Source organism: Oryzias latipes, chromosome 19, assembly GCF_053564925.1.
Source record: "Oryzias latipes strain Hd-rR chromosome 19, Olatipes_Hd-rR_3.1".
Taxonomy (NCBI): Eukaryota; Metazoa; Chordata; class Actinopteri; order Beloniformes; family Adrianichthyidae; genus Oryzias; species Oryzias latipes.
This window is the reverse complement of record NC_136255.1, coordinates 18,666,365-18,682,207: the sequence shown is the minus strand read 5'-3', so window position 1 is coordinate 18,682,207 and position 15,843 is coordinate 18,666,365. Positions and strand designations below refer to the sequence as shown.

At 38.8% G+C, this 15,843-nt stretch overlaps 1 protein-coding gene across 20 annotated transcripts; it reads left to right on the top strand.

Annotated features, from left to right (window-relative positions):
• Window positions 1-168: 168 nt before the first annotated feature.
• On the top strand, window positions 169-15,832 carry LOC101162790 (actin-binding LIM protein 1). 20 transcript variants are annotated; one of them, XM_011488122.4, is made up of 18 exons: window positions 169-567; window positions 4,359-4,502; window positions 8,456-8,639; window positions 8,711-8,817; window positions 10,336-10,462; window positions 10,850-10,943; window positions 11,940-12,027; window positions 12,125-12,180; window positions 12,285-12,341; window positions 12,769-12,846; window positions 13,509-13,679; window positions 13,989-14,018; window positions 14,099-14,216; window positions 14,340-14,417; window positions 15,038-15,088; window positions 15,197-15,261; window positions 15,518-15,560; window positions 15,666-15,832. In XM_011488122.4, exons 1-18 carry the CDS (start codon window positions 312-314, stop codon window positions 15,686-15,688), a joined length of 1,770 nt encoding a protein of 589 aa, XP_011486424.3. In that variant the 5' UTR covers window positions 169-311; the 3' UTR covers window positions 15,689-15,832. The 20 variants fall into 20 exon arrangements, with proteins under 20 accessions (XP_011486424.3, XP_011486423.3, XP_011486426.3 ...); XM_011488121.4 differs by having other exon boundaries at window positions 12,285-12,350; window positions 15,041-15,088; XM_011488124.4 differs by having other exon boundaries at window positions 12,285-12,350.
• Window positions 15,833-15,843: the final 11 nt, after the last annotated feature.

Here is a 15,843-nt window from a genome sequence, read left to right as displayed (position 1 = left end):
GTTGGTCATAATCTTCTTAAACTTTCCCAATCAATTGTTTACTGCAATGGAAATCACATGTTAGACTCACTGGCGCTGTGGACAGAGGGATACCTGAGCAAGACGGCCAGGAATTTAGATCCTGCGTTTGCCATGAAGATGAACCCTAAAAATACACCTCACCTAATCTTCTTAGAGGGCTTGTGATAGGACACACAGAGTCAGAGAGCAGCTTAACACCTGGCATCCAAAAGAACTTCAGCTTGCTTGGCTCTGCTGCATGATTTCTACCTCAGAGTCAGTTTGTAGTCCGAAGTGCGAGTCTCTACAGGATGAACAGGCCGTCTCTTCTGAACCTCAACAACTTGGGGAAGATCTGTGGATCCAGCCAAAGCAATGACATGGTGGTTTTGGACCGGGTGAAGAGGAAGAACTCTGTGAGACGCATGTCCATCATTGAAGATGGGGAGCTTGCGGAGGTTCTTTACCTGATTCCGAAGCAGTCCATGATGGAGCAGCTGCCCTTCATCAATCCAGAAGACTACATCCTGTGTGAAAAGCTGGCAGGAATTCCTGCAGAGCTGTCAGGTGAATATCGCCTTTGAGAAGCTAAGCAGTTAAAAAATGTTATTTCTCTCAGTTGAATTACTTTAAAATATTCTACATTAGATTAACACTAATATACTTGATATGCACTCATCACAATCTATCTGTAAGCATTCATAAAGGATTGTCAGATTTTTTAAAAAGCATATTTTCTGCAAAGTACACTTGAAGTTTATTTTATCAATTGTACTTAAATATAAGCAAGTACACTATATAACATGTCGTGTAGGAAGTATACTAACGATATTTCTTCATGCCTAACTGGAACATTTTAAGTTTACAATATATAGATGGTATATAAAAGTACATTTAAAGTACACTGTCTCACTTTTAGTATAGACTCCGCACCACTGAGAAAAAACTTTTATTTGACTATAGATAACTTGAGTTATTAAAACAAACAGTGTTAAAAAAAACGTTGTTTTTTTCCTCCACTACACAGCTTTTTAAATTAGCACATGTCAGCGGCACACTCAGCTTTCTTTCCTCTCTGTGGATGAGGCCACAGATGAGAAGCTGCAGGGAATTTCACAGCCCGATCACCCACACATACACACACAAACACGCGGACCCCTTTGTGTTTTCGGACCACCCCTTTTCTCTTGGTGCAGCACCAGTTGGGTCGTCTCCTCACTCTGATCCGCTGCACTCCAACACACAGACCCGCAGACATGAAACAGAAAGGTAGACAGTCTTTGACTACTTTTTACTAAACCAACTTTTAGAAGGGAAACCTATCCTGAATGTGACATTTTGTGTGTTTAATTGTTAATTTAGCCTTTTTGAACCTGTTGGTTCTCAACTCTTGGCACTGAAAGTTCCTGAAAGGGAGTTATTGAAACTGTATGACATAACCTTTAAGTGGATCTTTTTCTAACTTACTTTGAGCTTTGATCCAATGTCACAGACAGTCCAGAACAAAAGGTTAGTGACAAGAATTCTGTTTGCCAAGTAGGTAGAATGCTTTGAAGAAAACCAGGAAAGGATTTTAAAAATAGGCAACAGACAGATGTGTTTTCTTTAGAGACCACAATGTGCTGCTGAGAGTGGAGTTACAACAGTAACAGCTACATCCCACCATGGAACGTCATAAATACTTTCCTATTATTTAATGGAACAAAGGGCTGCCAAAATAAAAGCCTCTCAGCACTCTGACGTCTGAAATTTTGATGACCTCGAGAGTTTGCAAATATTGTTGTACTCACACTCAAAACGATTGGTTATTTTTAGATTTAAATGTTTTTTATTTAACATTCTGTTTTTTTTATCATTCAAAATAAAATTAGAGGCATTTAAATGAAAAAAAAATACAGTTTTACTTAACAGGAAACTGCCTTTGCCATCTCTTCACGTAAAGTGTCTGCCAATTATTAATGTTCATCAAATACCCTTTAAAAGGTGTTTATTAAGAAGTTTTGACTTCCTCCACAGTAATCTATGTTCCGTGCTCAAATTTTACCATTGCAAAAAAAACGTGATTAAAGTTTGAACAAAATTTTTCTTTTTACTTCCACAAAAATAGATTTTAATCTAAAAGTAAACCGTTGAGCTAATAGGTATAAATAGATTCAATCAAGCTTATTTGAATGCACCCAGAGATAGAGATTTTTATAGAAAGCTGCAGGGCTGTGGGATGAAGGAGGTGTTGGGTTTCTCTCCATTTGCTGTCTTGCTAAATCTAACATTTGTTAATACCTAACACCCGATCAGCTTCACATTCAGGGAGAGACCAAGAAAGAGAAGAGCGGAGTTTGGATGCCAAGGAAAACATTTTTCTAAAGACTCCTCCTGCCTGTTTCGCCATTCTCATGAAAACGGTCACCATCAGTGTAAAAAAATGCCGTGTGGTTGAGAATTTTGTCCTATGATGGACAAAGGTTTTAAATAATTTGTTTGACTTTTGATCAGGATGGTGGGTTAACCACAACCATAACCATAATCCTTCTCTAAATCACACGTGTTATTTGTTTTGTAATACCCCACAAAAAGTTAGTTTATTCTGAGAAAAATTGCAACACATATTGAGGATCACTAGCTGTTGCATCACAATTCAAATCTATCTTTGTATTACAGCAGATGCATTGACTTGCAATTATCTAGTTTGTACTGCCCACTTCACTTGTTACCATAGTGACGGTGCTTTTTGTGATGTGGGACACACTTAAGCATGGTTTATTCAGCTTTTGTTGAAGGACAGTCAAAAAACATTACAGTTTAAGGTATTTGGTCATAAACACGCTGTAAGTCTGCACGTGTTGCCCTCCTGCAGCACTATCTCAAGCTGGTGAGACAGGTTTTCTTCTCTAATCTTTTGACTGCATGGAAACTTTCGAGATAATGTTTCTCTGTTTGTGCGGCTATTTGTATGCTGAGTGTCCATACGCTAGCAGCCAGAGCGCTTCTAACAAGCTGCATTCTTTTCCGTCTCTCTGCTGCTGGTCTTTCTGAGGACTTTTCAAGTATGCTGTGATTAGATTGTGCAGGCATCTGCATCATCTGCCCCCAAAAGAGGAGGATGATTAAAAAAAAGGCATGAATAAATTAAGAGTTTCCTTTGTTATAGTCTGAAACAAATGTTGGTGTATTTGAATTAAAAGTATCGGTATTCACATGAAATACGTAAATTATTATTAGGACAAGAACTTCAGGAGCTGTTTTGTCCACATTTTTTTCAGTTTGATACAGTTCTCTCAGACTGGAACCTCTTTTGAAAGATTATGCGTTGGTCTGTTTCTGCTAAAACAAATTATGCTGAAGAATGTAAAAGCTGGTGGACTGTTGTGAGGGATTGGCATTACATGAGCGGTTCATGGAAAAAGGAGGATAAATACCATTCTGATGGAGAAAAATTATGGGGTTTTTTAACGTTTCTAAGTATACATTAACCTGTAGCAAAGAATGAATATGTATGCCTAATTTTCAGATGCACTAGATAGATTTTTGTTTATTAATTACCTGAGTACCATAAATATCTTGAGAGATTTATTTTGAAGTGGTTTATTCTGAAAAAAAAATCTGTATTGTCATCATTCATACAGTAGAGGATATGTTCTAATAATTTCTCCAGTTTTGCATCACATCAACATTTTTATTTTGATCAATTATTTGTTTAAGGAATAAATTTCTTTTTTGTTGTCCCACTTTAAAACCAACTATTTTGCTTGTTAGCTGATAAATAGTTGAGTCTACAAGTGAGTTGTTTCACATCTTCCATCTATTGCCTTAGAAACTTCAGACTTAAAGAAAACACAGAAAAACTACAACAGATGTAATTTTGATTTAGAATTTTTATTTAAAAAAAAAAAGCATCATTTTTTAGTTCTGGTAGAAAGTCTATTCTGTTTCTGCAGAGCTTGGTCAGAAAAACTACTAACAAGCCTGTACTCAGATGAGAGAATCGACAAGAAAAAGAAAAATCCCATTATTTGGGCAATATCTTCATTGTACAATTCTCCTCACTTTAGTTCATCACTCACACATACTATACTGCCCAAAGATTGGGATTGTTTTGCATAATTTAGCTTGTCAATCCAAGCTCAGCAAAACAACACCTGTGTTCCAAGGATCTTTCTGTGGATGCGTGTGGGCATGCATGTGTGACCATGTGCAGCTAGAGGCCTGACTGACTGACTCACACCATGCTTAAACAGAAAAAAAGGGCTTTTTGAAAAAACACAGAAAACGTGTTTATTTTCAGAGTTGAACCCTGTCAGAGGCAAAACATGGGATCTAACACTGTAGTGAATTATCATTCACATTTTTCTTCCCTGCAGTTCTGCACATTCAGGATGGCAGTCAGCCCCGTCCCATGGCAGAAAAACAGGGTGTCCACTGTCTCAGATGCAGGGGTTCATGCAAAGGAGAAGTGCTGAGAGTCCAGAGCAGCTACTTCCACATCAGGTGTTTCACATGCAAAGGTGAGTCGTTATGCCCACTGGAAGAAGATAACATTCAAAAAATAAAAGAATATAAAATGACTGTCTTCATTTCCTTACTGACTTAAGTTATTCAGGCAATGTTAAGAATTTTTTTATAAGTTGGTTGGTCTCACAGTGACCAGGCCCTGGTTCAAATCCTTTGAACCAAATTAGTTGTTTAGATGTTGCCAGTGGCGCCACCAGGGGGTGGCCAGGGGTGGCCACGGCCACCCCTCTCCGACACCTGGCCACCCCAGTGGCCACCCCACCCCACTAGCCACTATAAGCAGCACTATAATAGGACCAGTTGTGCATTTCATCCCAAATGCACAGCCAGCAAGCGGGCAAGTCGCTCTGATCACCTAAACCGGCCCTCATCCCCTCCCCTCCCTGCTGCCTCTGAGTGCGCAGACATCTAAAGACGAGCCGTGGGACGCAGAAGATGTATAAGACGTAGGGTTCATTTCCGCGTTCGAACCCCCAGAGCCTCCGGGCCGGTTAGACAAAAGAACCAGTATCAGTTACTAAAGGTGAACTTTCTTTAGTACTGTTTCCTTAAGTCCAAAACGGCGACTGACCGCGTGTGTATGCGCTCCACACACTCACACGCGCTCTCCCCCCTCTCTTCCTGCATCGCGCGAGCACCAGTTTCTGCACGCACGCACACACACATGCGCGCGCACGCACTCACACGCGCACACCATCACACCTCCCAAAACACGACATTTCTTTTCATGCCTGTTAAATATTTTCAGTGGTGTCTTTTAACAATCTCTTTACTGTACTTTAGATCACCTGATCTGTATTTTGCGCAAATACTTGGTGCAAATACGGCACATCATCAGCGGTGGTGGATGTGCCATTACTTTTTATTAATATGTAAAAAAGTATGGCCCTGTCACACGCGCCTCTCATTTTTATGGCACTATTTAAGCACTGGTTGTTGTGTTACCACAACATTTTGATGGGTTTTTGTCCTGTTTCCACATAGTTACCTATAGTCATAGTTGATGCTTGTGTAAGTCAATTTTCAGAGAATGAAGAGAAATTCAACATATATTCTTATTTTAAGAAGAAAAGTACAGCAGAAGGAGCGAAAGAGATGGTAGGGGAGCAACAGAGGTGTAGGAAGATGAGAAAGAGCAGCATGATCCACAGCCAGCATGAATGACAGAAGAGAATGAGGAAGACGGCATCTGATGAGGGACAGTCAGCATCATTGCTCAGAGAAACAAGGCAGAACTCAGCAAAAAGTCTTCCACCTGTTTCTGGACCAACTGGTGAAGTTAGAATTAATGCAGTGTTTTTCAACCAGTGTGCCGCAGCGCACCAGTGTGCCGTGGGAAATTACCGTCATTAACTGATCTAAAACATTTTCCATCTCCAGGATTTCAGCTCTGTGTTCATCCAAACAGCCCCTGATAAAACACTTTGAAATTAGGAATATGAAAGATCGTAAATACTTTTTTCTTTGTGTTTATTTGATTCTATTAAAAACATTTTGATAAGAATGGGGGTACCCCGATTTAGCTGCAGTTTTAACTGTTTTCTGAAAGGCCCCGCCCCTTTTACTGTCTCCACCAATCATTCTAGGAAGCTTAATCACATGTCATCAGTCTGACCAATCAGAAGTGGCTAAAGTCTTCACTTCCTTGTTCTGATTCTGCTCATAAAGCCGCTCAGTTCCAAGAAAAGTACCAGATAAAGCTCGTCTTTAGTGGTGTAGCTTTCCACAGAATCCGGGATCAGACCGTGAAAAGTGAACAAAACAATGAAGCTCAGAGACGCTATTTTTGCGTTTGGCGGCTGTTTACATCTCCCATGATGCATTGGGTTAAAGTGACAGCGTCTCAGCGCACAATGAGTCTATCCTCTTAACGTCTTGTAACAACAACGAACACACATCAAACAGTTTTTGAATCTTTTCACTTAACTTTTATTACATCAGCTTTTTCTGCCACAATTATCACAAAAATGCATGTGAGATTGCAGAGGGACTGTAGATCAATACAGACTATGAGTTTTTCCTTTTTTTCTAAAAATTTTTTTACATCTTTTTTTGCTGGTTTGCCGCGGGATTTCTTTTAAGGTTAAAGTGTGTTGTGGCTCAAAAATGGTTGAAAAACACTGGCCTAATGATATCTACTAGAATTTACAGTAGTATCAACTATAAGTTAATGTTTTAGAAAAAAATCAGTAGGCATTTAACTTTCTGTTGATTTTCTAAAGGTTGTTTTACTACGTTTAGTAGAATGAATTTAAAAAATTTAGCTCATGGTTTTTGTGTGCCACCCCAAGATTTAATGTGGCCCCCTACCGGCCACCCCCATGAAAAATTTCTGGAGGCGCCACTGGATGTTGCATGTTCTCATCATGGAGGAGTGCGTTTCCTTTGAACTCATTGGCGTCCTCCCACAGTCCAAAAACATGCTCCGTTAGCTAATGGGTGACTAAATTGTCTCATAGGTGTGATTGTGGTTGTGTGTCTCTCTGTGGCCCTGCGATGGACCGGTGAACTGTCCAGGCTGTCCAGGTGATCCTGATCAGGTTTAGAAGATGACTGAATAATTATTGTACTGTACTTCAGCAGAACTAAAAAATAATAATAATAAAAACACCAATATCACAAATGTTTTCTGAAATTGAGTATAAAACAAAATGTCAGAGGAAACAACAACCCATGAAATGAAGCTTGCTAAACTGACGAGTCATGTGAGCTTTTATTACGCAATCATTCTTTTCTTTCAGAAGATTCTGGTGATTCATTAGTTTTAGTGTATTAGAAAACATTCTCAACAATGAGCTGTTGTCAGGTTCTTTTGGCTTCTCTGCTTGGTTTACATATTTTCTTCATCATGCTGTTGTTCCTACTAATCAGCTCCGACAAGCCTCCAGTGTTGTTTTTGTCTCGCCACATTATGCTGATGTTTGCAGGACAGAGAAAACAAAGAGACGTTCAGGAAAGGAGTTTTATAGCAGGAGAAGTAACTTAAATTTAAAGAAGACAGTCCAAAAAGTATGTTGTTGTGATTGACGGAAGAGATTTTACGGATAAACATTTAACTGGGAGTAGTGTGGAGACAGGAATAGAGCCACACACAACTGTCTTCGTGTGTTTGGCAGGCTCAGAAGGACAGGGCAGGTTTGACCGTATCAAATGTCCCCAAACAAGCTTTAGTGACAGGAACGTCAAGAGCTAGTCAGCTTGCTGTTCAGTATGAACGCTCCAACACAATTAGACAGAAGCTGAACCAATAACGCAAGGCTAGGTGGGGTAATATACATTTCAGCCGTTCTATCTCACAATATTTACGCACATTTAATTAACTCAGCTAAAACTACTAAAAATTAAAACTTACAATGAACAAAAAATGCATTAAAAAACAATTGAAAAGTACAGTTATGGTCAAATTAAGGTTAGTTTATTCCATGGCAAACTTATTTTATGTTTTATTGTTCAAATCAAATCAATCTGTATTTATTTACCACTTTGCATACCGGGTAGTAACACAAAGTGCTGCTGTGTACTGTTACTGTTTTTGTTGTGTCCTGGCTATGATCTGAACCTTCTGGTTCTGTAGGGGATCCCAGTTGTCGCTGGAAGTTTTCCACCATTGGATACTTTTGGACTCAAAATTCTAAGTGTGTCCATAGTCTTTATCCTAAACATCTTCTACATTTCCAGCCCTTTTGTTGGCAACGTCATGCTTACATTTAAAATTCATTTGCATGTTTATTCGCTTCTCTTTTTGACACTAAATGCAACACAAGCCCATAATAAATGATGGGCTTACTCCCATGCTGAATATAAAACAAGGCAGTGTTTTCATAAAAATGTCTACTAGAAAACTCCTGAACTTAATTCCCAATCCTTGTTTAGCTTAGCCTTCAGCTTTAAAGATAGTGTTTTAGTGTCACATTGTCCCATGGTGTTCTAACCATTATCTCTGCAGTGTGTGGCTGTGACTTGGCCCAAAGTGGCTTCTTCATGAAGACCGGGGAGTGCCTCTGCCCTCTGGACTACCAGCGGCTTCATGGCACGCTGTGCAATAACTGCGGAGAATTTGTGGAGGGCGAGATGGTCACTGTCTTAGGAAAAACCTATCACCCAGCATGCTTTGTGTGCAGCATTTGCAAGTAATTAAATCACTGACATTTCTGCCATTTTTATATAAATGGAAGTTTGTTTAGTAACTGTGTTTCCTCAGGCAGCCTTTTCCAGCCGGAGACTGCGTCACCTTCAGGGGAAAAGACTGCCTCTGTCAGCGCTGCGTTGAACCTGTATCTCCTCCAAATCAAATCACCTACCCCAGCTGTAAGTGCATTCACATAAATTTTTTATCTAGAATGATATAAAGAAGAAAAAAAAGACACCAAACAAATGCCATGACCCCTTAGAGTCCCAATCAGAGTGGAGATAATCTACTGAAAACTGGCCTGCAAACAATTGTGGGACGGCCACCTGTTCATTATGGCCAGCAGCAGTCCTGAGCTATCAGAACAGTTTCTGCAGATCTTCTAGTATCCGGTGAAAAGGAATTTTTGGCATCACAGTAGGAGTAACCGTCCAAAATGGGGCCAAAATCTCTTCAAAATCCGGTAATGAAACCAAAACACATGCGATGGGGATATCCCAAAGAAGTTTTGAAATTATTATGGGACCTATGTACCTAAAAAAGTAGCCGTTTTTTGGCAATTTTTATGTTTTCGCATTATATGGTAAAAGAAAACTTTTGTTCAAGCGATTTTCACAAAATTTCATACACACGCCGGCACCGCCAGCATCAGACTAAAACCACAACTGAAGTTTTGTTGACCTTTGACCCTGGGGAGAGCCCACCATCTTAAATTTTCAGAAAGAAACAAAAAATTCAGTACTATCTACAAATTTGAACTCCTACTAGGGATTTCAATCTATCGCCTCCCAACAGCTCGATCATCATTGGAAGCTACTTGATAAAAATAATAATTTTAAAGTTTGTAATGTAGAATTTAAACAGATTTAGAGTTGCAAGCTTGAAAAAGTGGCATTTTCCCTTTGCTCACATATTTTTTATCAGAATATTGTGAAAATGTAATTTTAATCATTGGCTCAAGATGAATAAAACTATTTGACGTACAATATAAGCATTTTAGGATTGTTTACTTAAAACCTCTGTTGCCAAGAAAATCCAAAAGTTTGTTTCTACTGATTCCTCTTAAAATGACGCCCCTGTTCGGCACCCCCAGGCACCCAAATAATAAAATGGTTTCTACGGACATAGAAAAGTAATTTTTTTGAAAAATGTGTTGTTTTTTTAATGAATTTATCACATCTAACTCGGATTAAGGGGGCAGGGGCAGAAGGGGAGAGTGAGGGGCGGGTGATGTCTGCTTCACAGAACTTCTCACTGCTTTAATTTTACTTTTATTCTTGGACTCTTAAATAACATCTATGTCACAAGTTCAAAAGCAAAACTGATACAAAAAAAGAAAAACGATATATTTTATAGTTAAATAAAACAAACAATATCTTGACTCTGTCTGCTTCCAATAATTCAAGCAGAGACCTGATTATTCACCACCTGGTGTGTCCTTTTTGAGAATTCCTACAATTATTTCTTTTAGGTTGACAGAGTAAATCTTTTGGCTCACTTCCCTCTTTACTACAACAGGGAGGTACAGAATTAACTCAGCTCAACCAAAGATTACAGACCCAGCTGGGATCAACAAAGGATTCAGACTCATTAAGCCTGCAGGAGGATCTCTCTGCAGAACTGTACTCAGATGCATGATAAAAAAGAAAATCCTATGGAAAAAACAGTAAAATGGCTTATGTGGTGTCATTTTGCAGACTGTGCAGGCTGTGGCAGAGACATCAAGAATGGCCAGGCTCTGTTAGCTCTGGGGGGTCAATGGCATATTGGCTGCTTCAAGTGTACAACCTGCAGGAAGGGACTGAGTGGGGAATACATCAGCAAGTGAGTGGCAGTTCCTCATCTACATGTGTTCATATTTATAGTCATCTTTATTTATTTTCTTACAGTGGGGCAAACAAAGTAGTAAGTCAGCCACCAATTGTGCAAGTTCTCTCAATTAAAAAAATGAGAATACTTACGGGTACTTTACCCCATCATTTACAATTAAATTCTTTATAAATAAATAAAAATGTTTTTTTTCTCATTTTATCTCTCATAGTTGAGGCATCCCTATGGTTAAAAATCACAGGCTTCTCTCATCTTTTTAAGTGGGAAAATTTTTCACAATTGGTGGCTGACTCAATATTTTTTGTCCCATTGTATTTTTTGAAAATTCCAAAAATACCACAAAAGTTAGGAATTAAAAGTGACCAAGAATGAATCTTTCAGAGATGGTGCTCCATACTGCGAGAGAGACTACCACTCTCAGTTTGGGGTGCAGTGTGAAGCATGCCAGAAGTTCATAACAGGAAAAGTCCTTGAGGTGAGGCTCACCTAAGATGTTTGTCACTGTTTTATCTTTTTATTTTTTTTACTGATAATAAGTCAATGTCTTTATTCTAAATATAAAACAGGTTAAAAATGGAAACTGTAGATATTTTTAACAATAACTTCAGTAATGTCTGGCATATTAAAAAGTGGACATGATAGTTGGAAGTGAATACCTGCGATGGAAAAGCGAGGGCAACCCTCCAAGTCTCTCTTGCTCAACTCCAAGACCTAGTCTGCTGTACAGAGCGGAAACATGGACAAAGAAAGCTACCATCAAGAAACTACAGACATTAAGCAAATCCAGTCTGAGAAGAATCCTCAAGATCCATGAGCTTGATACCATCAGCAACACAGAACAAACCATGCACCAGTGGAAGAGTGGATCAGAGAGGAGTAGATGGAGTATCTTCCACATCATCAGGCCCTGATCCGAAATCCCAGGAGAAGAAAGAATGAGGAAGACCTATGAACAGGTGAAGATGGGACCTGGAGGCTGTCATCAGGCAGACCTGTCTCACCGGGAGGCAGCAAGAAAAAACTTGCCCAGGACAAAAGGGGATGGCGAGTTGTTGATGGGCTATATGCCAAACCAGGGATACAAAGGATGCTGATAGTTACTGCAGAGCAAGGAAAATATGTGTCTGGAGTTTCAAAACCAAATTAAAATAGCAGGATAACTTTATGACAGTCTAATGTTTTTGAAACAAGAATGAATGAAATAAATTTAAAAAAAAAATACAAACTTTATAAACTCCAAGTCAATTCAAATGAAACAGCTGCTGAAATCGAACTTTAATCTTGAATAAAAATGTCAAACATAATTAATCAATTCTATTTTATATATTTTTTATTTTACGAATATGTATATTTTTGCTTTTTACCGATTTAAATCTAACTGTGGACAAATCTACAACGACTTTTCCCAAAAACGGAATCAGTCTGTTGATAAAACTGTCTTCAACCTTCTTTCTGTCTACTTCCATTGAAGGCCGGGGACAGAAACTTTCACCCCAGCTGTGCAAGATGCAGCCGATGTGGTGACGTTTTCACGGAGGGAGAAGAAATGTTTCTATTAGGTCAGTTTGACATGAACTTATTTGTTATATTTGTACAAGTGCCAGAGACAGCGAAGCATGTCCACATCAGAGCTGACAAAGGTCTCTGCTTTTACAGGATCAACTATTTGGCACCCGCATTGCAAGGACGGCTGCAGAAATGACGTTTTTCGGGTAAAGCCTCAAAACTACTTAAAACATCAAAACCACAAAATGTATACCAGGATTTATTTTTTACAAGATGGTAATGTGCTGCCACACACTTTCCTCCTTCCTAGGCCAGCAGACCAAAAACACCCTTGCTAGATTTCTTTTTCCCTCCTCGTGAACTGAAGGTTTTTATTGTGAGCCTCTATAGACTGGTGGATATAGAGATTGAGCCGGCTGCTGTGTTTTTTGCTTGTTTTATGTGCAGATTGACCTGGTTTTACACTAAAACTCAGTCTGTGCTGACGAAAGCCCTGCTTCCTGTAGAGCCTATTTTCTCACAAAATTGACAGAAGTTTCAGTCAGTAGTAGTTAGTGAATAAACTTTGTTGCTGCATGCAAATTTGTGTCAATCTTTACTTTTAACACAAGAAAATGTTTATGTTGTATGATTTTCAACATTTTCTGGTTGTCTGATCCCATTGTGCAACAAGAAAAGGCTTTAATCTATTAAAATACTGAGTGCTTCAGTGCTAAAAGGAAACCTGGTTCGGCCTTTCAGCTAGACGATGTAAAAAGATGTCTGCTAAGCTGATGCTGTGTACTGTTTTTCAGCCCAACAGGTCTTCCTCTGAAAGCTCCTGCTCCAGGCCGGGTTCGTGCACTCCAGGAAGTCCAGGTCGAACCATCTGCGTAAGCCTGCCTCCACCTGTCTGTTCGACACATCTAGCTCAATTGCCACCACAAGTTTCAACTGTATGCCTTTATTCCCACAGGGGAGTCGCATGGACAAGTCACTTTCACATGATAGTAATTTTTGACCGTAAACAAAAAGCCAGAGTCAAAATCCTTATTTCTTCAGTGTTTTTAATGTTTGTTTTTTGTCACCTTGACTGATCGGAATTAGATTAGTGAGAGAAAATGTTGTTTCAGTTTATTATAACTGCAAAAAATGACATTTTCTCAGTTTATTTTGTCAAAATGCTTAAAGATTTTAAATTAATTGGAAAAAACAATATTTACTTTTAGTGTCCTTCCTTGCACCCAGCTTGTTAGCATCCTCGCCTCCTCTGCTGGTTTATGAAAGAGAATAAACTTTAAGCCTTTTCAAACTTCTTTGAATGCGAGCTAAAAGCATTTGAGTTCACAAAGATAGATCTTTGAATAGAACCGAGCAAATCTGGTCACCCTGTGTGCCAAAGACAACTGTCGTCTTATAGGATTAAAGTTTTATTTATTCCTTCCGTGATGTCATATAGAACCTTTTTATGTTTTCTCCTACACCTAAATCCATTCTGTCTCCTGTCCTCTGTGCCCTGCTCCCCAACCCTATATCCTCCTCTTTCCTCCTTTAGGCCAAAGTAGACAATGAGGTCATTGATTACAGAGACTTAGCAGCAATTCCCAGAGTCAAGGCTATATTTGATATAGAGCATCCTGATATGATATCTTATAAGTCAGTGAACAACAGATCCGATACTTTCGACAAAAAGGAAACGAAACAGGACAGACAAAGCCCTGCAGAGGTAACGTGGTGCTTTCACTGACATGTCATTTTTGTTGCTGTTTTACTGAACTGATTATTTTCATGTTTGAAAAGACAATGATTTGCCAAAAGTGCCTCCAGATACCAAACTTTTCGTTTCTGAGGTCTGACTTTTTGTGAAAATTTGTTTACTGTCTTAATGTTAAGTTAATCTGAACTAATTGTTGTTTTTGTGTAACAAGTCTTTCACCTGAAGTCTCCTGCGATTACAATACTGTCATGTTAATGTTATACTCCCTTTTTGGTTCTCTAAATGTTTTTCTTTTTCTTTTGCTGTCTGCTTGTTTAGTCTCGGGAAAGCATCTCTAAAACAGCAGAGGTAAATGTCCTCTTCTGCTCACTTCCTCACTCAAATTCTGCTTCATTCGCAGATTTTTACTCTGTTTTGAATCTTTGAAGGAGCGCTTTGAAGCGAGAACAGGGAAAGGGAATGGATCTTTTGGAGGTCAGACGCCCCACTTTCACCACAGCTACACTCCCACTCTTTCCAGATCACCACAGCACTTCCACCGACCAGGTGAGGAGAAAAACTGACCTCAAATACCAAAGATTGTGCTCGATCACACCTTTCCTTTTTTACCTTCTTCCTCCACATCACCTCTTTCTCCTTCCCTCACCGTTTTGGAATGAAAACGCATAGTGCTTTCTCCTCCTTTACTCCGGGGACAAAACTCCCCAACTCCTCCTTTAGGTCACCACTTTCCCTCTAAAACTACAGGTAAGCACAATCCTGCAGCTTTCCTGCTCTGTTTTCATCAGTCTTAACACACTAATAACAGAGATGCTGCAAATCTGCTGATAACATGTTGACAATCACAGCACTGCTGAATAGAAAAGGACAGGTCATCTGTTTTCCTCCCCTGGAACCTTTCTGCCCTCTGTTGTTCAAACTTCAGAAGACAGCAGGTTTAACAGACTCCTACAGCTGGCTGAAGAACATTTTTCCCTTTTAACCTTCTTTTATTTTAAGGAATTCACTAAGTCTTCTCCTGTTTTTGTATTGACTGATGTATTCAGTTCACTCCCGCATTCCTCTGCGGCCTTGTTTATTTATAGCTGTGCGTCATTTTCCTTGTTTGGATGAGACATGATAAGCTCTGACCAGGAGTTGCTAGCATGTGTTGTCACTGGAAGTCAACATCACTTATGAAACACTAACAGATCAAAGAGCTTTGATGCTTTTCCTGAGTGCAGAATTCAGTATTTGTCAGATTCGGTGTCACGGGAAAAAAACAGCATTTTCAGAGATCGAAGCTTTTAAAAGAAATAATAATAATAATAATTCATCCCAGAATGCAATGCTCCCAGCTAATGTTAGATTTGTGTTTCTTTTTTCAGCAGATGAAGGCTTCGATATGTACAAAAGACCTCCAATTTATAAGCAACAAGGTAAACGGTTTCCTGCACCATTTCCAAGACTAAATCAATAAATGAATAATAACTTTTTGGGTATTTTTTTTTATATTAGACCAGTCTTTTCTTTCTGTTTCCAAACAGATCCAAGTCCATCTGTTTCTCAAACAAACTCCTTGCCAAGATACAGTCACAACTTCCTAAGTCTGGTAAGAGCTGGAAATTCAAACAACATTTGATTTAGGGCTCTGGAATGTGACTTTTTATTTTGAAGCATTGCCAGATTTTGTACAAATCCACTTAGCTAGTAATCCTTATTAATTGTTAATTTGTCACAAAAATACCAAAAAAGGTTTTAAAAAGTTTTTTTTGTTTTAGTTTCATTAGTGCATAAACACATTTTTAAAATAACTTCTTAAATGTTACGCTTTACAGCTGTCCTCATATAAATTCTCTTGTTTTAAGCCTCAATCAGCTGATTTCTTCAGCCGCAACACTGAAATATTCAGTAAGTTGAAAAACACCTTTCTTTTTTGATTTATCAATTTCTTAATGTTTATATTTGGTGACTAATGAGATTTCTCCATGCATTACTCTTTCCTTTCCTGCTTAGGCTTCAAGGTATGTAGCCACTGACATTTATGGGTACATGCATCTTTTGCTTGAAAGGTTTTTTTCTTGCATCTGCATGGTTCTGGATTTTTAGGTTTACGTCTGCTCGCAGTTCTGTTTTCTGTATTAGTGTCTATTTATTTGATTCAGAAATGATTTATTTTGTTACATTTTCTGTA